Raw genomic sequence first — 25,359 nt, forward strand, 5'->3', positions numbered from 1 at the left:
ATAATATATATATGATACAAGAAATTTTAGACATGATAGATGAACTTGACCTACGTTAAGTATATAGAATGCTGTATCCAACAATTTCAGACTACATATTTCTTTCAAAGTACATGTAATATTTATCAATATTAACCTTATGCTATTACATAATTCAAGGTCAACAAATTAAAAATGATTTAAGCCATATCAAATATAATCTTTGGCGACAGAAGACTCTAGCTATAAATCAAAAACAAAAAGGTAACCAGAAAATCCACAAATGTTTGGAAGGTCATCAGCATACTTGTAAATAACTCAGGGATCAAGAAAGTAATCAAATAAAAATTAGAAAATATGTTTAAACTGGATGATAACAGAAATAAGACATGTGAAACTTGTAGTATGTAACTAAAGTCACATTTAGAAGGAAACTTGTGGCCTTAATGCATATACTTTTAAAAGAGAGAAGCTAAAAATTAATTATCTAACCATCATCTCAAGTAACTAGAAAAAGAGCAGATTAAATGTAAACATAAAAGGAAGGAAATGATGAAAATAAGAGCACACATGTATACTATTTTCATTATTTCCTCCTTTTATGTTTATATATGTATATTTATGCATATGAATGTATTTAAGAATACATATATATGCATATATATTCTTTGGTTGGTTCTATAAAAACATTAATAAAAGTAATAAAACTGATAAATCTTTATCAAAACTGAACAAAAATATAAAAGAGAGACAAAAAATAAAAAAAACACAACAAAAAAACAAACAAAAATAAAAGAGAGAAGCCAAGAAGTAACAATAGTATAAATGAAAAAAGTCCTGGGGAGTGTGGAAATATTATAAACAGTAAGAGAACATTATGAAAAACTTAATGCCAATAAATTCAAAATTAAAAAAAAATGGACAAATTACTTGAAGAAAAACTCAACTTACCAAAGTTGACCTAAAAAGAAATAGAAAACCCCAATTCTTCTATATTTGGTTTAAAATTTTAACACATATTTAAATATTTTCCTCAAAGAAAACACCAGACTCAAATAGCTTTACCGATGAATTCCTCCAAAATTAACACTAACCTTATGCAAATTATTCCAGGAAACTGGGGAAAAAAGGAAACTTACACTAGGAGTCAAACCTAGCCTTCATCATAAAACCTGAGACGACTGTAAAATTTAAAAAAGAAATTGTAGGAACCAAACTGTAATGAATATAAATGAAAAAAACACTTAAAATATTCACAAATAGGATCTAAAACTATTGGCAAAGGATTATACGTCACCTCCAAGCTGTTATTTTTTTTCCAGGTATCTAATGTTGATTTAACATTTAAACATTTATCAGTGTAAATCAAGACAGTGATAGAACAAAGGGGAAAATAATATGATCATCTCAATGGATGTAGAAAAAGCATTTTATAAAATTCAATTCCTTTTTTCTCCGAAAACTGTAACACATTAAGAGAAAGGAGATGTAAGTAACTCAAAGAAAATGTTAGAAGACACTATTTTAAAGGGAAAACTGTTGCCTAATTGACTCAGAGATTCAATAAAATCCCAATCAAAATTGCATCAGGTTTTGCTCTTTTTTTCCTATTTGTGAAAATTGAAGCTGTTTCCAAAATGTATATTGAAATTCAAAGGACCAAGAATGACCAATACAATCAGGAAAAAAAGGAACAAGTTTTAGGACTTACATTATCCAATTTTAAGACTCATCAATAATGTACAGTAATTAAGAGTGTGATATTGATGCAAGGATATACAGACCAGTAGAACTAGATATAGAATCAATAAACAGATCTCCACATACTTGCCAGTTGATTTATGACAAAGGTGACACAGTGCAGAACAGTGGGGAAGACAAAATTTTAGTTTGAGTAATGGTGGTCCTAGGTCTAAGGGGGAAAAAAAATCTTGATCCCTACCTCACACTATATACAGAAATTCCAATGGATTGTACATCTGCATCTAAAGGGTAAAACAATGACATTTCTAGAAGATAACATAGGAAACCGTATCTTTGTGGTAGGAAAAGACTACTTAACATAGTATAGGAAAAGCACCAACAATAAAGAAAAAGAGAGATAAATTGGATTTTAATAAAATTTGGAATTCTGTTCATCTAAATATACCACTAATAGTAAAAAAAAAAAAAAAAAAGTAAGCCACAGAGTGTTGGGAAATATTAAATAATATACAACTAGAATAAGATTTATATTCAGAAAATTGTAAAGAAATCATATAAACTAAGAAGAAGATGACAGACAGTCCAATAGAAAATTGGGCAAAAGACTTGAATCTGCCCTTCAGAAAAAAAGAAAAAAGAGGAAGGATTTACAAATGGCCAATATACTTATAAAAGTCTCTCAATCTCATTAGCCAACATGTAAATGCAAACTGAAACTGCAGAAAGGTACATTTACATACCCAGCAGAATGGCTAAAATTAAGACTTAAAAATTCCAAGTAATGGTGAAAATGTAAAGCAATTGGAATACTCATAAGCCTCTGATGGGAGTATAAACTAGTACAACCAAGTGGAAAATTATTTGGGATTATCTACTAAAGCTGGTCATCCGCCTAACTATGATCTAGCAGTTCCAATATACCCGACCATTTATATACATGCACTGAAAGGAACATACAGAAGTGTTTATAGCAGACCCGTTTGTAATTCACAATAGAGAAAAATTAGGAATAAACTGGATGTCCATCAATATGGTTCATCAAATAAAGTATGGTATATTCATGCATTGGAATTCTGAATAGCAATGGAAATGAACACTACTGCAAAGTAAAGCAGCATGGATGAAACCCACAAACAGAACATTGAGTAAGAAAGAATCAGACACAAATAGTACATACTGTAAAGTTTTTCACATAAAATGCAAACAGGCAAAACTAATCTATGGTGATACAAGTAAAAATAGTAGATACCTCTGCAGTATAATACATGAGAGGGGGAATGAGAGAGCCTTTGGGGGGTGATGTTCATTTTCTGTTTCTTGATCTGTGTGGTGTTAAAGAGAATGCTTATTTTGTAAAAATTTACTCATCTATAAGTTTCTGATTTTTGTACCTTTTTATGTGTATATTACACTTTGATAAAATGATTGCTTATAAAGAAAAGTCCAACATTCAAAGAGAGATGAAAATAAATTCAAAATATAAAAACTTTGAGATGATAAAAGGAAATTTCCTGACAAGCCATTCCAATGCATCATTTATACACACGTATGCACAATCTATCCATAACCTTCACAAAAAAACATCTGGGCCACTTACTTTGAGCCAAACCTCATCCTCTCTCTCCAGGCTACCTTTTGGCTGCTTACTCCCTTCATCCTGAGGTCTATTTCCACTGGTGGCACAGGGAAACCAGCCAGTAAGGGGACGGTGCTCTGGTAAATCTGGACGGTATGATGTGCAAATCTGAAATGCAATTTCAACCCAAAATTAAATGTGGAGGGTGAGAGGCGAGTAAAGACAATGAAATGCTCCAGCTCAAAACCAAAGTTTTCCTCCCTTTCTGAATGCCTAAGGATCACATTATTGGCAGAAAAAAAATTTCTCACTGTGGAAGAATGTCTCAAGTGCTCTCTGTTAGCCTCAAGATATAACTTACCAGGGTAGAAGAATACACATGACAACTCATAGCCCACTGCTGGCCCAGGAATCTTGCTCAATGAATAATCCTGGCACATTTCAGGCAACTGCTCCTAGGATTAGTTAGGGAAGTCTGTCCAGGATGATGGTTAGATCCTTAGCAGGCAGGATCCACTGGCCCAGAAGTGAGGCTACTGAGTCAAGGAACCACTAAGCTGGGAAAGAGAAACTCCAGGAAATTTCTCCCACTTCACTGGGGGAAGACAGAGAGGCTAGACTAAAAGTCACTAACTCAGAATCTCCCAATGTTCTTGGCTTCCTGTCATTGGGCACCAGAACTCTTGAGAAAGATGCCAGAATTAGCTGAAGGGGTGTGGCAGGCATGGCTAGTTGCCTTATCCATTCCCCTTTCTTTCTTATTAACAAACTCCAATCTTGTTCAAGGTGACAATGTATCCAGTTACAAATGCTTATCTCAGAGTCCCTTACAACTAAGGATGACGAAGTGACCTAGATCTGACCAATGAGATGCTGGTGGAAGCCTATAGTGTTGAAGTTCCAGAAGAGCTCCCATTTCCCCAATAAAAAGAGACTCTGCTAGTAGGCATCTATTTCCCTTTGACCATCCCCCGCCTTCTTTCTGCTTGAATAATGACTTTATCCTTGAGGAGCAGCAGTCATCTTATGAGCTTGAGGAAGAAACCTTCAAGCCAAGGATGAAAAGAGTTGAAATCTCAAAGATACCTGGGTCCTTGATGAGTTCCTTGAACTGGAGCTCCAACCCTGGCTGGTTTCTCAATCTCCTAGGGTGTCTCCTCAAGGCTAAAATCCAATGATTTCACCCTGGCCTAAAATACCTAGAGAGGTAAATCTTATTTCTGTTGAAATGACTGTATGTCTCGTTGTTATAATGAATGGAAGAGTTTATTTGGCAATGCAAGCATCTAGAATAGTACCCAAAACCCAAAGCCCTTAATCTTCTTTTAGGTATTTAACTATAAATCATAGAAGTCAGTCCTCAGAGTCCTCAGAGAATCTCCTATATAGTTAGGTAGATATTCATGGAAAATTATATGCCTGAGGATTTGTTTTAAATACCAAACTCTAGAATTTCTTTAATAACAAGAATTCTTTAAATCAAATTATACTTTAATCTTTAATATATATTTTAAATTTCATTTGATCCTTGTGATAAACCACTGAGTTAAATGTGAAAGGTATTATTATACCCATTTTACATATGAGAAAATTGGGACCCAGAGAGGTTAAGTGACTTGTCAAACCTCACTTAGTAATAATCATAATACTGGTAGATCCAACAGCGTCATCCAGGCATTCTGACTCTTTACTGCTTCTTTCTCCTCTTTTAAAATAAATTCTCCTAAATACAAGGCCCAAGAGTAATTTCTGATATGCATATTCTAAGGCTAATTTTGAGATGCTTTTGTGTACCTTGAAGTCAGCTATTGCATAATCAAAGATTCCTAGATGAAAACTAGTGAAGGCAAGTGGGGTGAGTGTGGGGATGAGACTTAATTGCTAGTCTAGAAGCTTTTCATTTAACATTATCTTATTCTGAGTTCAGTAAGAAGTAAATTTGGTGTCAAAGTTAGGAGAAAAAAACGTAAGCTCACATTAAGCATCTGTGGGAGCCACTTCACAGTTTTGTTTAGCCTTGGCTCTATTCTTCTGGCTTAACTTACCATGGAATGAGGTTCTCCAGTTACCAAGGAAACAGGACACTTCTTCTTGTCTTCGTGAGAAGAAAAAGCTTGGGTAGCCCACTGATCCAGGTATCCTTTGGGAGTATAGAGGCCACAGTCTTTGATGCTTGTTTCTTTCTCAAAAGGCTCACATATCCCATCTCCCTCATATATATAGCACAGGCTTGGCTCCCCTGACAAGAAAGATTGGATGACATTTGGAAAGGTGTTTTTATGCATGTCATATATATATATAAATTAATTATATTAAAAAAATTACATTTTTTTCTCCAGTCTGCTAAAAAGAATCCTGTAATTACTAATCAGTCAAATGCCCACCCCAAACATACAAACCACGCATGCCCCACAGACACATACACACACACACCCCCCCCCAAAGAAGGATACTTTTTCATGGGGAGAGTGGTAAAATCCATCTATATAATAAAAAGTATACAAAGGGGGTGAGATTGGGAGAGAAGGAACAGGGAGAAAAAAGCAACTATGGGGTGGATATAGAAAGAAATTTTAAGGAATCATTGAGCAAGGTACTTAGGGGAAGCTGGGGATATAAGAGAAGTAGGTAAAAGAATAAAGGAAATTTAAATAGATGGTAGGATGTGTTATGTATTTGGAACCTCTCTATAGTTTTGAAATATTGAATAAAACATTTGAGGTATTTGTTTTCAATTACTTTTTTGCTGCCCTGTTTCTTCAACTATCCAAGTTCTGAAATGGACAACATGGGCTCCAGGTTTATAAGGGTTACACATGTATGATTTCGTTTAGTCTTACAACAACCATGTGAGGTATGTATTTTTTATTTGTTTCATCAATAGGCAAGCTGAGTCTCCATGACTTTAAGTGACACCAAAGTTCCCTTGATGCAGAAGCAATATCACTTGTCTTTGAGCCAAACTTACAGAAGCCAGGTTCAGGGTCTCTCTCTTATGCCACACTGCCTCAAGCCGAGGCAGAGGGATTGTCTTCAAGGGCAAGCATGTGAGTAATGAATGCATGAGAAAAATCATTGGGCTTGTAAAGCAAGCTGTATCCCCTGGACAAGGTCCACACTTGCTCATAGGATAACTCCTACTAAGTGAATAGTCTGTACTAACTATAGATATGTAAATTAGCTTTGTTCTAAAAAGCTGAGATGCAGTTATAAAGCCATTTCTTCAGTACTATTGCATTTTCTACCCATATTAGTGACACAATCCTAATTCCCCATTTCCACTTAATAGGACATGAAAATAAGACCAAGATTTAAAATAAATCAACACATTAGGTACAAACCCAGTAACATCATCACTAAAATTAGCTGTTACTATACCATTCTTCTTATTTTAAATTCTTCACAGAAATACCACAGGATTGTTCCAGTAATTTTTCAGCTGTTTGTCAATATGTAGGTACTAATTATTTTTCTTAACAACTTCTTCAAGTCTAAGACCCTTCTGTGGTACTATCTCTACTTGCCAGGAATTAGCCACTGTTCCTAGGACTTAGTTCTAAGCCTGTTTTGGGTTTTAAACTCCTGCATTCCAACAGACCCATGGCCTTTCTAAATCACTTCTCCAAAGCCAATATACATGTATTTGGAATGACTTTTCCATGATTATTCCATGTATATATATATGTGTGTGTGTGTGTGTGTATATAGTTTTATGTATGCTTGTATATATTTTATATATACATGTATATATATAAATATATGTATATTTGTATAATATATATTTTATGACATACTTTTATAACATAATATGTATATATGTTTTGTTTTTCTATATAATTCAGTGACTGTTTCTCCTTGCTTCTTCTCTATTTTGTTTACCATCAAGTTGAAAATTTTGCCTCTGTGTTTTCAAATCCATGCAAATAGCAGACCACTTTTACAGCACATTTCGCAAGGGTTCCTTCAAACAATCTTCTGAGAAGTAATGGAACAGAACTACACGCTTAGCATGCTATGAGAGTATTACTCACTGAAACAAATGTCTAACTATGAAATAGATTATTTTAGTTTTGCCCTGTAAAGTTAAAATAATTTAGGTACAGTCTTCCTGGAGTTGGAGGGTAAAGAAATATGAGCCAAATTTAATGGAATCAAATGTGATAGAAACAGAGTAAGGACTGTTTTTAAGTTAAATGAGACTTGAGCTGCACTGGTGAAGGCGTGTGTGTGTGCGCGCACGCGCGCGCACGTGTTTGTGTGAGATAAGCCCACTATGTGCTACCAGAAAGAAATGATGCAAATAGAGATGGCATTAACAAATACTTGTGTACAGAAGAGGGGAGGTAATCGGTTCAGTGTATTCTGTATAGCCAGACCACATCTGGAGTATTGAATTCCTTCCTGGGCATTGACCACACGAAGCATGCCAGGTTAGGGTAAATAGGAAAAGGTCTGGAAATCTAATCACATGAGGGGATGTTTGGATTGGAAAGGAGAATAATGGGGAGGCAGTTCAAATATCTGAATGGTAGTCAAATAAAACAGGAAAAAAATTTATCCTCTGTAGTTTCATAGCAAGGAAAAAGCACTTAAGAATTAGGAAAACTGAGTTCCAGTGCTGGCTCTGCAGAAACCTTGTTGTATGCTTGTGGATGAGTCACTAAAATGCTCTGAGCCTCAGTTTCCAAACCAGGAAAGGGGAGAAGAATTTTATAATAGCTAAAGCCATTTTTAAACAGAATGGTCTCTTTCAAGGTGCATTCTTTACTGTTAGATGCATGTAAACAAAAGCTAGAGGCCCATCTCTCAAGAATTGATAGAAAAGATTTCTATAAGGGAAGGAAGCTGGATACAGGAAGGCATCAGTGTCTCTATTAGACTTGTGGTATATGGAGGGCACTGAACATGTTTTGTTAGATGGACGGATATAAGACTACTAAGATTTTATAATTTTATTATTCTGCTCTGGAGAGCATTTGTGTGTTCTGCATAGTAAATTATACCTTAATAAATTCTACATAATTATAATCATATACGACTTTATCTTGAGATTTAGAAACATTAAAATATTTTCAAATGCACTGCTTTTTAAAGTAACTTTGATGAGTAGATATGTTCCTCAGGGTCCCTACACTGTATGCATACAAGAATGGAAAAATAATCTACAAAGAAACCTGTTGATGGCTTTAATGAGAATCAGGGGAAGTGTTCAGGAGTGCCTTCCTGTTTAGCAAGGGTCTAGAGTCAATGCCACCTAGTAGTGATTTATTACCAGTGATTCACCAGGATTAAGAAATGTTATGACCCTCTGCCATTCTTCATGATTATATCTATTAAACACAAACAGCAACAGATATCTTGTATTCCCTTTGGTTTAAAACATATCATACCCTAAGTTTTATGTGGAATCTGTGTGATTGTGCTACTTAGCTGACAGTTTGATGTTAGACATGATGACCCAAGAGCAAGTCTTGGTAACATTAACCTAGGAGGCAGCGTAACTTAGAGGCTTAACATGTAGACTCTAGCACTTTGCTTCCCGGATTCAAATCCTGACGTCATCTCTTCTAGATATATAACAGAAAGCAAGTTATTTAAGCTCTCTATGCCTTCATTTATCTCCTCATATTTATTGTAGGGATTTAATGAGATAATATATATGAAACAATTAGACAGTGCCAGGCACATAATAGACACATCAAACGCTATTATTATCACTAAGGTACACGTTGCTGGATATCAAGAGCTCACAAAAATAAGTTACAGAGACACCTCCAAAAATAGGACATAAGCTTATGCAGGTGCTTCTAAACTCACCTACACAGTTGAAACCTTCCTCTAGCTCACATGCCCTTGAGCAGCCATCTCCGCTCAAAAGGTCTCCATCATCACACTCTTCTCCCAGGCTCCTAGAAGGTAAAAGTATACATTCTTATATACATACATACATATACACATAAAATGAGTTTTCCTGTTTAGTTACCATCATTTCAAGTTCTTATAACTCCTTATATGTATTAAAAAGTGAAAGCTGGAGAGAAGTAGGAGCTAAGAGAATACTTTTACAAGAAAAGTAGCTCATGGCTCAGAAACATTAAGAGATCTACCAGGGTCTTGCCAGTTTTTATGGAAGATGATCTTATACTAGAAAAGACCTATCAGCCTTATAATGAGTAGAATCCTAAAAGTAGTTAGATGATCTTCTGAGGAAGAAAACTGCCCATCTATGAACGGCTTTGTTTTCTATTCATTTTTACCTGATATTTCTTTACGTTGTCATTGTTTCGTTCTATCCAGAAATGGTTGTTCTTAAAGTTAGGATTTTGTAGCACTGAAAACCAAGAGACTCCACAGCCTGGGTCCCTGTCCTTACCCTACTACCACCTGGTGGCAGCTATCATGTATTGCAGGGGGAGAAATGAATGATGGGAGTAGAAAAATGTCATTTTTTTGTTTAACCTCTAACGCTGATACAACTGATGACTAAATCTGAATTATTTAGAGTGAAGTGTACATGAACGTAATATGGGAACAAAAGATAAACTAGGGTTGAAGCCTCCTTGAACCTAGATCTGATTACTTCAAGTAGAGGGTTACCATTTTTTCTCCTTGACTTTTCACCATGTCCAAAATGGACACACAATTAATGGACTCATTGATAAAGGGTTCTCAGACCCAGGACGTAGTAACTCTAATCATTGTTTAAAGTATGTCTCCTCATTGGGATGAAGTAAAGATTAAGTAGATGTGAAAATGCTTTAAAAATGAATTAAAAGTATGCTATACATGCAATTACATAAAGATCATATTTTAAATGGTAAACTTTAAATGGAGAAAGGATAAAAGAGATACAAAAAAACATAATTGAAGAAATTAAGCAAACTTCAAATTCATTTTCATTTTGAAGTTAATCTAAACAAATAATATAAGCATACTGTGTATCATTTCATGCCATACATAGTGACAGCCATATATACAGCTTTTAATTTTCTAGACTCACACTGAAAAAGTAAAAATAAATCAGTTCATTTAGGTTTAATAATATCATTCATCTCACCTGATATATCCAAAATATTGTTTTATATGTAGTATAAGAAGTTATTGATGAGGTATATTATATTCTTTTTCTTTTTTGCATAAGTCTTTGAAATCTGATGTGTATTTTTCACTTACAACAAATTGCAATCCAAACACAATACACACATTTGTATTTAGATTTTACAAATTCTATAGTCGAAAAAGTAGATTCACCTCCCCAAGTTGTTCCAAATATACTTAAAGGTTTTCTAATAACTGAATCAAGTTTCAGTTTCTAAATTAAATTTAAATTACTTAAAATTAAACAAAATTCAGTTTCTTAGTTATACTTGCCATGTTTTAAAGCTTCAACAGCCATATGTGTCTCCCATGTTGGACAGTGAAAATTGAGATGATCAACTTCTAAGTGAATACTACTCACAGCTTCGGGGCCCTGTATGGTGTCTGTTTTGATAGTCTTATTGACAAGTGATATCCAAAGTGATGCCTTTTAGCTTTTAAAAAAATTTATTAAACTAGAATCTGAGGATGACTTCTTGGGGATCTGTGTTTCCCTTAGAATGAATCCACACATTTCTGAGTTTTAAACAGTGGATTAAATGATCTGTACAGCTCCTTGTTGCTTTATGTGTAACGAAGTGCCTCTAGCTGAGACAAAGCTGCAATTCAGAGATATCTTCCCATTGGATGGCAGAACTAAGTATGAATCTTTACAGAGAGGGAATACAGGCAGAGTTTAAAGGGACATTTTGATAAGGAGCCTTGTGAGACCCAGTGGCCAAGCAGGTGTTGCTACAAGTGAAGCTGTTTCAAAGTCCAGGTTAGAATGTGCAATATCAGATTAGGAAGAGGGCCCTTCCCTCTTTCTGCCCCAGATCCCCAGGCAGATGTGGCACCGTAGGACTGAGAGCCACCACTGGAGCACTGCTGTAGGAGATGCTATGACACAATGCCAAGTGTTTTGTTCAGAGGGCTCTGTCTGGGTAGTAATGGTAACCTAGTCCTGCAGACATCTTAACTAGTGGGCAGCACACTTAAAATGTGGCTGCCAGGGAAAACATCAACAATAGTCAGATTTGCTCTGTGCACACGTGAGACATCCCCAAGGAGATATCTAATTGAGATGGAGGAGGAGAAGGGGCAAGCTGAGACTGAGTTAGGCAGAAGGTGGCAGCAAACTAGCAAGATTTAGGTATTAAAGTGACCTCAGTTGCTTGATATATTTCTGAGGTCTGGGAACATTTGGTGTTTACACTTCTATGAAAAGAAGTAGACACAGTAAAACTTAGGAATCTTAGAAGACTGAGAAGATAAACAATACTTAGTAACTATTAAACAATGGGATGAAACCCCAAGAAAGGCTATAGATAGCTTTCCATTAGGTCCTTAAGATATAAGATGCTGGGAATTCCCTGGAAGTCCAGTGGCTGAGACTCAGTGCTTTCACTGCCGTGGGCCCAGGTTCAATGCCTGGTCATGGAAATAAGATCCCACAAGTCGCGTGGCACAGCACCCGCCCACCACCGCCTATATATATATATATATATACTTTCCCTTTATCTGGGAAATTAAAAATAAGCCATCTTATTACAATGCAGAATCTAAGACAAATCACAGTGCCTGGTCTTCCAACCGCCTACTCCCAGTAGCTTATATAAGTAACATATCAGGTTAGGTGAGCACTTAGAATAGGTTAATATAGAGTAATCACTGGGACAAGGGAGTATTCAGTGCTAAATCTGGGCAAGTCCCAGGCAAACCAGAATAAATTAGTCCTCTAACTGAAATCACTAAAGGGCAACAGAAAATGGAATATGGCATGTTAAGAAATCAAAGGAGTGATTCCATTTTTACCTGAGTGATTTTATAAAACAGCTGGAAATTACATTGCAATCAGGTCTTCTAAGGATCAAATGAGCAAGTGAAGCTCAGAAAGCTATGCTGATTTTCCTCAGGTCACACAGCTCATTAGTAGTTATAAGAGAGGCAACTGATCCAAAAGATATTTTCACACCCTCTTTTAACATCATTTGGCAAGTAACCTTCTCCGCCATGAATTCCTTCCCTGAATCACTGCCCAGCAGATGTCCTCTAAAACCTGAAGAGAGCCCACACAGAATCAGCCCCAATATCTCAGTACTCTGGGGTGAGCTCTAAATAAAAGTGGGCCCATCCTTAACCACGTAGAGATGTGAGTGACCTCTCAAGATCACGACCATGTCCTAGATTTTGTTGAATACTAGAATCACATAGTGCCTTGCCCCTTACATTTCCCAGATCAGTCAAACTAAAACTCAAGGCTGACCCTCCCGGTCCAAGCAGGGCAGGGCATTCTCCCTCACACAATCCCAGGCACAGGGTATGTCCTCACCTTGCAACTTTCCCATCTCCACAGTAGGGGGCTCCATGGATGTGGCTCAGAGGAGGCGAAGCTTCTCCCAGTTCTGCTCCAGCTGCAGCTTGAACTTGGTACTGATACATCTGCCCAGGTGTGACCTCCCTGTGGAAACCAACAGGCTGTAACCACTATATCCAGGAAGTGGGGGTCCTTTTCAGACAGTTTGCAGGAGTTTAAAATAAATATTCCAGGGAATATAAATGTTAAACATATGCCACATTGTTTGAAACAAAGATCAGGGCATATAGTCTTACAGAGCAGCAGAATGTTTGAAACCATATTCACTTCTGCATTCCCAGGACATTCTACATAGTGAATATACAACAAACGCTTACTGAATTAACACTGAACTAACTAACAGTCCTACACAATCTAGGAGGATGGTATTTGGAGTGTATCCTTACCGTGTTACATATTCACACCCACAAAACCACCAACTATTGAAAACCTAGTCTTCTGTATCATTGAAGTAATCATAGAAACTGAAGATGAAAGCTTCTGAGTTTGGGCTCAGCAAGGCCCTTCTTGGATTTGTGAATCACAGTCTTCTTGTCTCTCAAGAGAATTCTTGTCTTGAGGAGACAATGCTTACAAGGAAAAGCAACTCTCCTAGAAGGAGGTGAGAACACCTTCCATCATCATTTTGGGGATGCAAGAAATTTCACAATTGGAAATGCATTAAATGACTCCCTGCCTCCAAACCACCAAAATGCATATAAACTAGGAATGGAATTTTATTAATTGACACTAGAGATGGAAGGAGTTTATCAGACTCTATCTAGAGCCCAAGTGCATTGATCAAGTGGAGACTGTGTGAGACTGAACATTTGCAAGAGGGAAGGGGCTCAAGAGGGGGCTGCTGGTTCCCAAGACAAATTCTGTCCTCAACTTAATTTTTGTCCAGTCAGTGCCTGCCCTAATTGGAAAAGTACCGCTAAAGTCAAGCTAGGGTGGGAGTGACTTAGGAGAACAGGATTTCCAAGGGCTGTTGGGACTGCCGTAAGTGGTGCCCACAGATCTCCTGCCAAGACCCTCTCTTCTTTAACATACTCTTCAACTCAACCACAAAGCCTCTACTCTTTCACCTGATGCTGCAACCAGCAAACAGGAAATGTCGTGGGGTTGCAAAAACACCTTTAAACACCTCTGTACTGACTTTTAGTTATTTTAATAGGAAAGACACCTAAATATGAAAGACTTTTAAATTTCCAAATTAGCTTTCTGTAGGGAAGCACTACTCTCATGAGAGTGCCAGATATTTCAAAAGCAAAACCAGTTTTATATCCTAATCAGTTCTGATGGCTTCCCTTTCACAGGGTGGTTTCTGTCTGACTTCTCATCCAGCCATGCATAAAATTCTTACACTGCTCCGTGGCTGGGAAAGGATTGGAAGGAAGCCTCAGGATGTGTTTACGCTTCTTGGGGGAGAAAACGCAACAGCAGGTAGCCCCAACCTTCAATGAGCTGAGTTTGTAAAAGGTAATGTGTTGCTAAGGAAAGGGAACCAAAATAAGACTCAGTCCGAAAATTGGATTTTAATCCGGAGTTTGCCGCTTACTAGCTCTGTTCAACCAAATTAAAGTTAAGCCTTAGTTTTCTCATCTATAAAATGGGATATTATTGACCTCAAAGGTTGTATGTATGTGTGCATATATGTATATCAAGTTAGGTAGCAAATATCATTTTAATTGCCTTACTAAAAATACCCCCCCCAAAATAATATTTTTTTTCTTTTCAAATCCATCCCATGATCTATTCTCCCAATTGCATGAGCTTTCTTGACCATTTCACTGTCCCCTAGTTCTAATTCAAAGAGCAAATATGGGAAGAAAAATGTAGTAAGATTCAAAGGGAACATTTTTCTCTACTGTTTTATAGCTGTGGCAGACTGAAAAATGGCTGCAAATTCTTCCCATCCCAGATGCATGCCCTTCTATGATGTGATTTTACTGTTTCTCTCATCAAGAAATAGAATTGATTTTGCTGCCCCCAGAATCTGGAATTGACCGTGACCTGCTTTGGCTAGTGGAACGATATCATGAGTAATGTAAGCAGAGGCTTGAAAAGTGTGAGTGTTTGGAGACTTGCCCTCCCTGCTTCTGGAAAGCCTTACACCAGCATGAGGACAAGCCCAGGCAAATCCTCCTAGTAGAGGACAGACAGTGTGGAGAGAGAACTCCATCCTCCCAGCCATACAAACATCTTAGCTGAGCCTCCAATGCGGGCATGAGGTTGTCTGGGGCCACCTAGCCCTGGCCAAATCTGGCCAGATGAGTACCCCCAGTCAACCCAGAGAACCATGAAAAATAGTGTTTATTGTTTTAACCTACTATGTTTTGCAATGATTTCTAACGCAGCAAAAACTAACAAATATAGCACCTCTGATAAAACTTTTGTTTTATCCTGAGTACTGCCCTCAGGGCAGCCTCTGAGGCAAATTATGACATGAGGAGAATTTGCCTTTGGAGATACCAGCCTCCTGCTCCAGACATTGAACCCTTTAAGCCAATGATCTTATCTTAGTCTGTGTCCCCACCTCTGAGCACGCAGTGCCAGCAGCACTTAAGAACTCACTAAATGTAGAAAGAACAGAAGAAAGAGAAAGAGGAGGGTTGGAAAAGAAGGAGAGAAAGAGGGAGGGAGGGAAGAACAAAAAATGAATGAGTCACGAAAGTATAGTGTCTGCAGGACCCTCGGCTTCTCTGCTTAGCTGTGGAAGAGGAGACTACAGCCTTTGAATGTGGAAGACTATTTAAATACTACAGCAGGGATCAAAAATCAAGTCATGTCACCAGATAGGAGTATCTGACTCTGATCTACGTACTTATGGCAATTACTTTCAGTCCAACTGAAACGCAGCGCACACTAACCTCTTTTTTCCATAATCATAATGACATCATCAGTCAAAACAACTGCTTGTCCTTTTCTGGGAAATACTTTTGTTCATCTCAGAGATGCCACTTACAATAAAACCCTCTCGGAGGGTCTGAACATTTCTCCAAATAAGGAATGTTAAAAAATGGAGAAAAGGGAAGCAAAACCCACTCCCAAAGCCTCAGGAAGCCCCATGGTTTAGAAGGCCCTACGGCCCAACTCACACGTCTGTGAACTTCCTGTGAGGATGTGTCACCACCATGGGCAAGCCATTGGCAAATGGGGGCTCACGGAGAACCTGGTACCTCACAGGCCTGCAGCCAGAACACAAGGGACTGTGGGGCTGAGAAGTCAGGAGAGCTGCATCAATCTCCATCCGCTCATCAAAGGTGTAGACTTTCACCCCCAAGACCTTCCCATCAACGTGCAGTTTGATCGTGAGTGGGGTGTCACAGAAAGTGTCTAAGGGGCCTAGGTGCACGGACTCCTGGTGTTCCAGCAAGATCTCTGTGTCAAAGAGCGCCTGGGAGGAGTCCATGGAGAGGTAGGTGACCCACAGGGTGAGAGTGTCAGCTTGGACCGGGTGCTGGAAGAGCAACTCCAGGCTACAGCCTTCCGCAGGGCAGGGGACCGTCATGTTCATGTGGTACAGGTGGAGCTCGGGACTCCAGGCCTGCAAGCTTGGCTCACAGGGTTGATCCACATCTGGAGGCCCTGAGGGAGATGAGCAGAAAGACAGGTGCATCAGGAACCACCATGAAAAATCTGAAAAGGAGTCGCCCCCATCAACAGCCAGAAAAAAAGAAGGAAGAAGAAGACAACTTCGAGCAAGTTCTTAGAGAAGCCGGTCAACGTAGGAGGTTAGAGCTTAAGTATTACTGAAGATAGAGGTGTAACCATTGAAAGGTATTATGCTCCAAATCACCTCTTCCCAGTGCCCTTTAACAAGAGAAATCCAGCATGCTGCTGGGGATGGAGTGACCCAGATTCTAGGTAGAAACATGAGGCTGATGCAGTCATGATGTAAGTCATGTCCTTAAAGAATCCTTAAGCAGAGGAGAATGATGTGTACTTAGTTTATTAATAATTTATGATAAATTAATGCCCCATCTTATCTATTAATCAGGCCAATATTTGTTTCAGGCTGTTGCTACACTGTTTAACTAGGCTCTTCACAAACCTTCTTTGACTCCTTAAGATCATATTGTACCTTAGCAATCCTTCCAGTGGACTGTTAGCCAAACTTTAAAACCATACAGTGAAATTTCCCTTTTCGTTCAGATATGTGTAAGCCAGTAGATCAGCACATGGAGGAAACTGCAGGCAGGAAATAGAAACACTTTTTTTCAGTGGAAATAAAAAGGAGATTCAGTAGCCAAGTAAAAAAGTAATGGTGAAAAAATCAAATATTGGAAACATATTAAGGTGAGCTCTGTGGAAATCATCTATATACCAGGTGGTTTTCTTTTCTATCACATGAGGGGAATTGAAAGAAAACTGCTAAATTAGGAAGCAGTAGTTAGGCTCTACTTGGTGCTGTGCATTAGCTGTGTGACTGTGGCTGGTCTTTCCAAGGCTCAGTTTCCTCATTTACAACATAAGTACTACTTAACCCTTGCCTTCCTAGATTAGTATAGAAGATCTACACAATGTCTCATAGAAATATTTGCAAACTACAATAGCAAAAATAGAATGACTTAGCCCTTCAGGATTTGGAAAATAATGTGCCAAAGCCCAGAGAAAATAAGTTCAAATCTGTATGTGTGTGTGTGTGTGTGTGTGTGTGTGTGTGTGTGTGTGTGTGTGTGACATCTTATGGTCCCTATAGGTTTTTCCTTATCTTGTGAATCCATTCTTTCATTAATTCAATAAAAATTGACTGCATACCTCTTTTACACCAAGCACTAATCTAGGTATCAGAAACAGAGTAGTGAACAAGAGAGACAAAGATCTTGACCACATATGCCTTACTTACCATAGGGTGATAGGTGCAAGAATAAATAAAGAGGCATACGTATAATTTCAAGTGGTAATGTCATCTCTGAAGAAAAATAAAGGAAGATAAAGGACTAGAGAATGATGGGGTGAGGCTGGGGCCTAATTTAGATTATGGAGCCAAGGAAGCTCTCTCCAAGAAGATAATATTTAAGCAGGAAATATATCTGATTCAATTTTCTATTCCTCATAGCATTCAGAATGTAGTTGGTGGTCCATAAGTGTCCACTCAGTGTCATTAAATACGTTTTGATCATATCCATATAAATATGTGTTTGTGTGTGCTCTGCTGGGGAGTCAATTCCTTTCATTTTATATATTTAAAATATGACTTGATTCTTCACGTGTTCAAAGCAAAGGAATACCAGTATTTCCTAGCAGTATTTTCCAATAATCATCCACAAATACTAGCAGAGTGAAGGCCCTTGGAAGCCAACTCAACAGCAACACTGTCTGGCAGAAAGCTTTTATTATGATGTCATGTTAAAAGATAAAGTGGAGTCCCTAAAAGTTGACTTGGTTTGCCTGGAGACATAATACAAGAGTTAGAACCCAGAACTTCTAATTCCTTTCACGTCTACCAGATAACTTTAAATTTTTTCCAAGAATTAAAAAGAAAAAAGTACAGGGCCAGAGAGTCAAATAGGCATTAAAACACTAGCACAGGACAAACTGTTTGCAACAAAAAATGGCCTTTTATGAAATGCCAATCTCTAAATGAGTCCTACTCAGTGCCAATGTAAATTTTATAGTCACTTTCCATTCTTCCCTGAAAACTCATTTGAAAAAAGTCCTATACAATCAATCAAGTCGATTGTCAACCTCCAGATTCCTCCTCAAGGCTCCTTCATTTGAATAACTGGGAGCCCAAGGGGAGGCTGTAGACTCTTAGACCAATGTTCTTCTTTTTCTTCTTATCAGGGTCAAGACTGCAAACTAACACAAATTGGACTGTGTCCGACACATCTTATTGAGTAGTTTTTAGGATCTTAATAAATAAAAGAGAAAGAGAAAGATGATGACGAGGTAAACATCAAAGATGGTGACCATTCAACAGAAGGTGCAAAAACTCACGTCAACAGCATTTTGGGGACTTGAGTTGGGATAGCATTCATGCTCTAATTTGTCGTAGAGGCACTGGTATACATATGTGAGTGAATACGTAACTGAGAAGTTGGGGGCGGGACAGGGAAGGGGACAGCTAGAGTTGTTTCCCCCTCCTAGAGCCTAGCTTAGATCACATCCAAAGCACAACCAGTACCAATGATTAAGAGACTCATAAAGTAGCACAGATGAGAACAATCAGTTTGGAACACCTAGTCCAACCCACTGCCACTCAGACTGGTTCAGTCAGTGTGTGCGCATGTTCCCTGCCATGTGTTCTCTACTAGCCTCCTGATCGAGGGGAGGACGAGATCAGCTTACGCTGTCATGTGGCAAGGCTGCCCCGTGGGCTGGCAGGCACTTGTAACACAACATACCTGAGCTAGCTCACCCTGAAGTCACCCCCCGAGTTCTCCATCCCTCTGTCCTCGATGCTGTCCTCTGCTTCACCACAGCCATTGACATGTTAAGCACACATGGGACATCCACACAAAGGCACCAGGCAGAGTCATTCCCGGACCCCTGCTAATTTCCAGCAAATCACACACACATACCACATACACACACGCACACACACACGTACACACACACACACACACACTACCTTTTTTCACCATGACACCACTTTCACCCTTTACCTCCACCCCCATTCTCCACCTGAGCCACCAAGGTGTAAGTGAAAAAGCCATGGTTCTTTACCCACAGCCTCCTCTGGAGTCCAGTAACCTGAGGAGTCACACACGCGCCGGGAGGAAGCTGTATGCACATACTGACGGAACGTCCCATCTTCAGTGCAGGCACCACACACACTGCCCGGGACCCTGGGGAAACAATGGGGGGTGGAGATGAGGAGAACAGATCAGATGAACTGAGATAACAAAATTCAGAAGACCTTTGGGGGCATGGGAGTGGCAATGGGTAGTGAGGCCCTAGGGGGTAACTGGGAACACAACTATTTCTCAACTCATTTCCTTCTTGTATAGACCTCATCTTTGCAAAATTCATAGTGACATGAAAATCTCAAGGTTATGAAGCAGAAGAATTTAACTAAGTCATAAAGGAGGCCTGTGGAGATGAAAGAGGGCTTCTATCCTAGGAACAGTCAACACAAAATAATTACAATCTGAATCTTTCAACAGAAAACAGCTTCTACATTGACTCTCAATAAGTCATCCAAAGGCATTCCCACAATTGAAACAAACAACAATTTTCATGGTAAACTTATTAGCTATATGTGGTCTTATGTTTCAATGCTCTACTTTTAATCACACACATAAATAAAAGTCATACGAAATGTAATGCCCCTTGGCTCTCCATGCCTATGGGGATACATCTAAATTCCTTACCATGACTCAGGGGCCTTCCGAGGATAGCTCCAGTCTTCCCTACTTTAGTTCCTTCATGAATTTTATTTATGGTTCCATCACAATAACTAATCACCATTCACAAATACCGCATACCCTTCACACAGCTCTGTGAAACATGAGGTTCTATCTCCTGCTAAATAGACTTTCCAAGCTTCTCTGTTTAGTAAGCTCCTACTCATCCTTCAAGATCCATGTGAGTGTAACCTTTGCAGTGGCACTGAGCCTGGCTCCTCTGGATGGCCAGCACTCTCTCCTCTGGGCACCCACTGCACCTTCTTGCACCCATCTTAGGGCAGTGATGTGTGGTGTGGAGACTACCCTTTCCCTTTTCTTCTCCTTTGCCTGTGAGCAGGTCCAGACCAAGCTCTATTCTTTCTTTCTTTATTTTTTAAAATTTTATTTATTTATTTATTTTGGCTGTGTTGGGTCTTTGTTGCTGTGCACAGGCTTTCTCTAGTTGTGGTGAGCAGGGGTTACTCTTCATTGGGGTGCACGGGCTCTAGGCATGTGAGCTTCAGTAGTTGTGGCTCGCAGGCTCTAGAGAGCAGGCTCAGTAGTTGTGGTGCACGGGATTAGTTGCTCAGGCGGTAGGTGGGATCATCCCGGAGCAGGGATCGAACCCGTGTCCCCTGCATCGGCAGGTGGATTCTTAGCCACTGCACCACCAGGGAAGTCCCAAGCTCTATTCTTTCTGTGCCCAGCAGTTACGACAGAGACTGGCTTCAGCAGTCCCTCTGTGAGAGCTTGTTCTATGCGCATCCTTGAGACTATTAATATGTCTATGAAGAGCTCTTCAAGCACCATATCTTGAAGAGGTAATGACAACAATAGTTAAATAATAAGGGGAAATCACTTGATGAGGCCTGTCTCAGATACTTAGAATCTTTTTTTAAATTTATTTATGTGTGCTTGCTGTACAATATAACATATGTATACAATATAGTGATTTATTTTTAAAGGTTATACTCCATTTACAGCTATTATGAGATATTGGCTCTATTCCCTATGATGTATAATATATCCTTGTAGCTTATTTTATACCTAATAGGTCGCAGAAGCCCAATTTTGAACAATCAAGATCTCTCAACAAGTAGGGGGAGAAAAGTAAAATCTTGCAATATAATGGAAAAACAGTATTGTTAAATAAGGAAATAATTATGCTGCCATCTCCTGTATATTAAGCACCCTATATATCTGGCATTGTTCCACTAGGTGCTTTGTATAAATTATTTCTAATCCCTGTAAGAACCCTGTTTACAAATGAGGACACTCAGTCTCAAAGAGATGAAGTAAATTGCCTAAAGTTTCTTAATTCCTCTGAGCAAGTTCCCAAACACCATCAAGTGTCCAGTACTTTGGCAACGAAAAGGTGTCATTAACTCCAACCCCTGACTGCAGTCAGCACACAGTTCTGGGGCGGACACAACTCCAAACCACATTTCCCTGATGCACTTGGCTCTTCCGGGGCTGCTGCTGAATGCGTGGTTGGGATCCTCTCTGACATAAGGATTTCAAATACCTACTGGGAAGGAGTAAACATAACTCCGAGTGTGACACAAATTGCTGGGTACGTGACGTGAGTCTCCCCGACACACATGTCAGGAGGCCTCAGCACTGTAGCCCACCTCTCTGAGAAAGGAAGCCAGCTGCAGCCTTTTCTGCCAATAGACTTGCAGCCAGCCAGCACTGATGTCTGCTTTATCGTAACATTTGTACCAGAGAGAGAATTGAAAGATTAAATTGTTTACACGTGTTACATAAACTGATCTGAAACGCGGGTCTGCACATGCCCACAGAGGACCTACTGTTCAGCCCGAGCAACCCAAGCTGCACAAGGTCACACTTGCAGGCAGAGGATTCTTACACACATCACAGAGATATATGTGGACTCACAAAGGGAGCCCGTGAGAGCTTGGGTGCTGGTGACAATCAAAACTGCTTTCTAGGGACTTCCCTGGTGCTCAGTGGTTAAGAATCCGCCAGCCAATGCAGGGGACATGGGTTCGAGCCCTGGTCCGAGAAGATCCCACATGCCATGGAGCAACTAAGCCCGTGTGCCACAACTACTGGGTCTGTGCTCTAGAGCGCACAAGCCACAACTACTGAGCCCTCGTGGCACAACTACTGAAGCCCACATGCCCAGAGCCTGTGCTCCACAACAAGAGAGACCACCACAATGAGAAGCCCGTGCACCGCAATGAAGTGTAGCCCACACTCACCACAACTAGACAAAGTCCGCACGCAGCAACAGATCCAACGCAGCCAATAAATAAATTAAAGAAAAAACAACTGCTTTCTAGGATTGTGGCGTCTAAGTAATGTCACGCATTAAGGTTACACCAAGGTATCAAGGGCAGGTACCAAGATCCCAGAAGGCTGAGAAAGTCACTTTGAAAAATGATTCACCTGCTTTCTCCCATCCCTGTCTCTCCCTGTCCTCTCTTTCGGGCTCTCAGCAAAGCTGAAGGACATAGAAACACGCTTCAGGGACATTCAGCTCCTTACCTGGGACCTGACACCCAGAAGGGAAGCGTGACACACAAATGAGGGGCTATCTACCTGCTAAACGGGAAAACTCGAAATTCAGAGAAACAATCTACTCCATGTCCTCCGTTTCTGAAATTCCAGGGGATGCCCTCAATTCGACTCATCTGCGGAGTCTTGGGCTAGCCACCATGTGCTTCTCTATGCCTCGGGTTTCTCACTTATATAGCAGGGATTGGGCTGTCTGCAAGGATTAAATAAGACAATTGCAGGTAAAATACCTCGCACAATGCCTCACACATAGAAGGACCGAATAGACCGCAGTGGTAGGTTTTGAAAATCGAGAGCACGTCACGGATGGGATTCTGGCCTTTCTCAGTTAAACCACATCCCCCCAGCCTCCTACCAATTGTCAGATGTCATCCTTTTCCTACCTTCTCTCTTTTCCACAAAAATGTTGCTGGTGTCCATTACACCACTATGTGAAGGATGAATAAAAACCAATTTTAGGTATAATGATTCTCTTCAATAAACATGAATTAAGTGTTCACTGTGGCAGGCCAAGAGACAAAGATACAGAAAATAATCCTGCCTCCAAGAAACTGCCCGGTGAGTAGTGCAGCAGACAGGAAAATGAACAGACAGTGACAATTCCACAAGAGAGTAGCCGTAAGTGTGGTAAGCACAGGATGCAACAGGACGCAGAGGAGGCGTGAGAGACGCCCACTGGAGCCAGTGAAGCCCCTGATGCACAGCTTGAGTAGCCGGCCACCCACCCACCCCCAGAACTGCCTGGAGGAGCACACCTCATTTCCCTTCCTCCAGATACCACTGTGCAAGGAGCAAGTTCCACCCTTACACCAAGGAGGAACAGCTGATCTGGACAGGTGGCCGATGCCATCTCAGTTTTGTTCGGTCATCTTTACACATTTGTCAACCTCTTCCCAGCCTCTGGAAGCCCACCAGAAGTGACATAAGGAAGCATCCGAGATGCCCCCCGCCAAGGAGTGGGCACCTATGATGCACCATTGGCTTCCGTCAGAGCCCCACGAGCTCTGCTCAGGAGGCGAGTACGGAGCAGGGTGGCGGAGGCAGCCCTGAGCACAGTGGCGCACATTTCCAGTTCCAAACTGGGGCTCCCCCAACTTCATGCTCTTCCCTTTGTTCATAAGAAATGCCACAGAGGAAGAGACCGGTGCCTCCCTCACCTGTCATACACGACTCCACTAACTGGAGGCAGCCAGTGGATAGTGAGGGACTTGCGGGTCTGCCCGATGACCATGGGTGGGATGGGAATGGGGGTGGGCTTTTGGCTTTGACTCCATTGCTGGTACACAAGGTCCAAATAGCAGTGCATTCGGGCCACTTGGTTAGGGGTGAAGCTGTCAGTGCAGTCATCATCTGCGGAGACAAAAAAGGGAACAAGAGAGATGGAGGTTTTAACCTGCAAAGTCCACCAAGGTAGGGATAGATTTTGCCAGGAGGTATCTAGGCTGGAAGTGGGAAAGAGAAGGCAGAGAAGAGCACTGACTTATCTCTAAAGCAAGTCGCACCTGATGTTTACCTTGATATTGGGCTGGGCCGGAGTGAGACTCAAGCCCTGGGGTACAGGTTGTTCTGAGCTGACATTGCTTATTCAGGAAACCACAAGATGGCAGTGTTTCAACATATGGCCTTTTAATTCGTGAACATGCGTGGCGTTGCAGACACCTGCTTTATGCCCAGTGACTTTGGCCAAGGTTAGTGAGTATTCAGTGGAGATGCCCAGAGAAAGCCAAAAAGTCAAGGAGGCAGCAGGACTGGGAAGGGTGATCCCCAGCTTCCTTTCGGAGCTGGCAAAATTACCTATTAGATACACTTTTCATAGGGTTAGTAAGGGAGTTATCTTAGCTTCCAGGCCTTTTTCCATGAAAGCACAGCAGTCAAACACTCTCCCCTACTTCTTAGATGTTTCCTCTGTCCACTTAAAAGGTGCTGCCTAAAGCTCTGCCCTCTGCACACCACTGTGGGGTCTCTCTGCCCTGGCAAGGGCCACTGTGTGCTTTCTGGGGGTGGCAGGGATGCTGGTCCTTATGAATTTGATGTACCTGAATCATGCACCCAGATGAGAATTAGATAGGAATATATTGATAGATCATAGACAGGGCCAGCTCACCACTCTTTCTTCCCTTCAAAGGCATGGTCACCATCTTGTTATTTATTTATTTATTTACTTATTTATTTATTTATTTATTTATTTTTTGGATAGTTCTAGAACTTATCACCAGCAAACCCCTGGACCTTACAGAAAAATTACCTCCTTCCTTCACCACTGGAATAAGTCATCAAATCACATCAGTCCTTAATTTTAGGGATAAATTTAAGTTCATTATCAGGAGACGGTGAATGGTACTACTTTTTGACAGAAACAGGGAAGGTGTGAAAGGACAAAGAAGAAGCAGAATCCAAGACAAAAAAACCAGACAATACCTTTGAGGACTGGGGCGGGGAGGGTGGGGGGGACTTGAGGGGGGAGGGAGTCAAGGAAGGGAGGGAAGATGGGGATATGTGTATAAAAACAGATGATTGAACCTGGTGTACCCCCCAAAAAAAGAAAAAAAATGCAAAAAAAGAAAAAAAAAATCATTTACATGTTTAGTGACTGGTAAAGATGAAAAAAAAAAAAAAAAACCAGACAATAGCGTCATTCCCAGGACCAGGAAAGCACCATTTTTTAAATGAGACAGCACCATTTTTTTGGTAGGCAAGCTAAGAATCAGCCCTTGGCTAGTGTTGGAAGAAGAGACTCTGATACTTTAAAAAATGACATAAAAGATAAAGGAACTCTGAGTTTAAATTAA

General features: G+C 40.1%; 1 protein-coding gene across 1 annotated transcript in view; it reads right to left on the reverse strand.

Moving 5' to 3' along the window:
- The window catches only part of PAPPA2 (pappalysin 2), a 266,326-nt gene that overhangs the window by 124,465 nt on the left and 116,502 nt on the right, over positions 1–25,359 (reverse strand). The window contains exons 5-11 of the mRNA XM_057730056.1: positions 23,728–23,920; positions 19,368–19,489; positions 15,794–16,283; positions 12,669–12,797; positions 9,077–9,168; positions 5,305–5,498; positions 3,281–3,427 (exon numbers count right to left, since the gene is read on the reverse strand). Coding sequence (XP_057586039.1) covers positions 3,281–3,427; positions 5,305–5,498; positions 9,077–9,168; positions 12,669–12,797; positions 15,794–16,283; positions 19,368–19,489; positions 23,728–23,920 — 1,367 coding nt within the window. The remainder of the gene's footprint in view (positions 1–3,280; positions 3,428–5,304; positions 5,499–9,076; positions 9,169–12,668; positions 12,798–15,793; positions 16,284–19,367; positions 19,490–23,727; positions 23,921–25,359) is intronic.

Source organism: Hippopotamus amphibius, chromosome 3 (assembly GCF_030028045.1).
Source record: "Hippopotamus amphibius kiboko isolate mHipAmp2 chromosome 3, mHipAmp2.hap2, whole genome shotgun sequence".
Lineage (NCBI taxonomy): Eukaryota > Metazoa > Chordata > Mammalia > Artiodactyla > Hippopotamidae > Hippopotamus > Hippopotamus amphibius.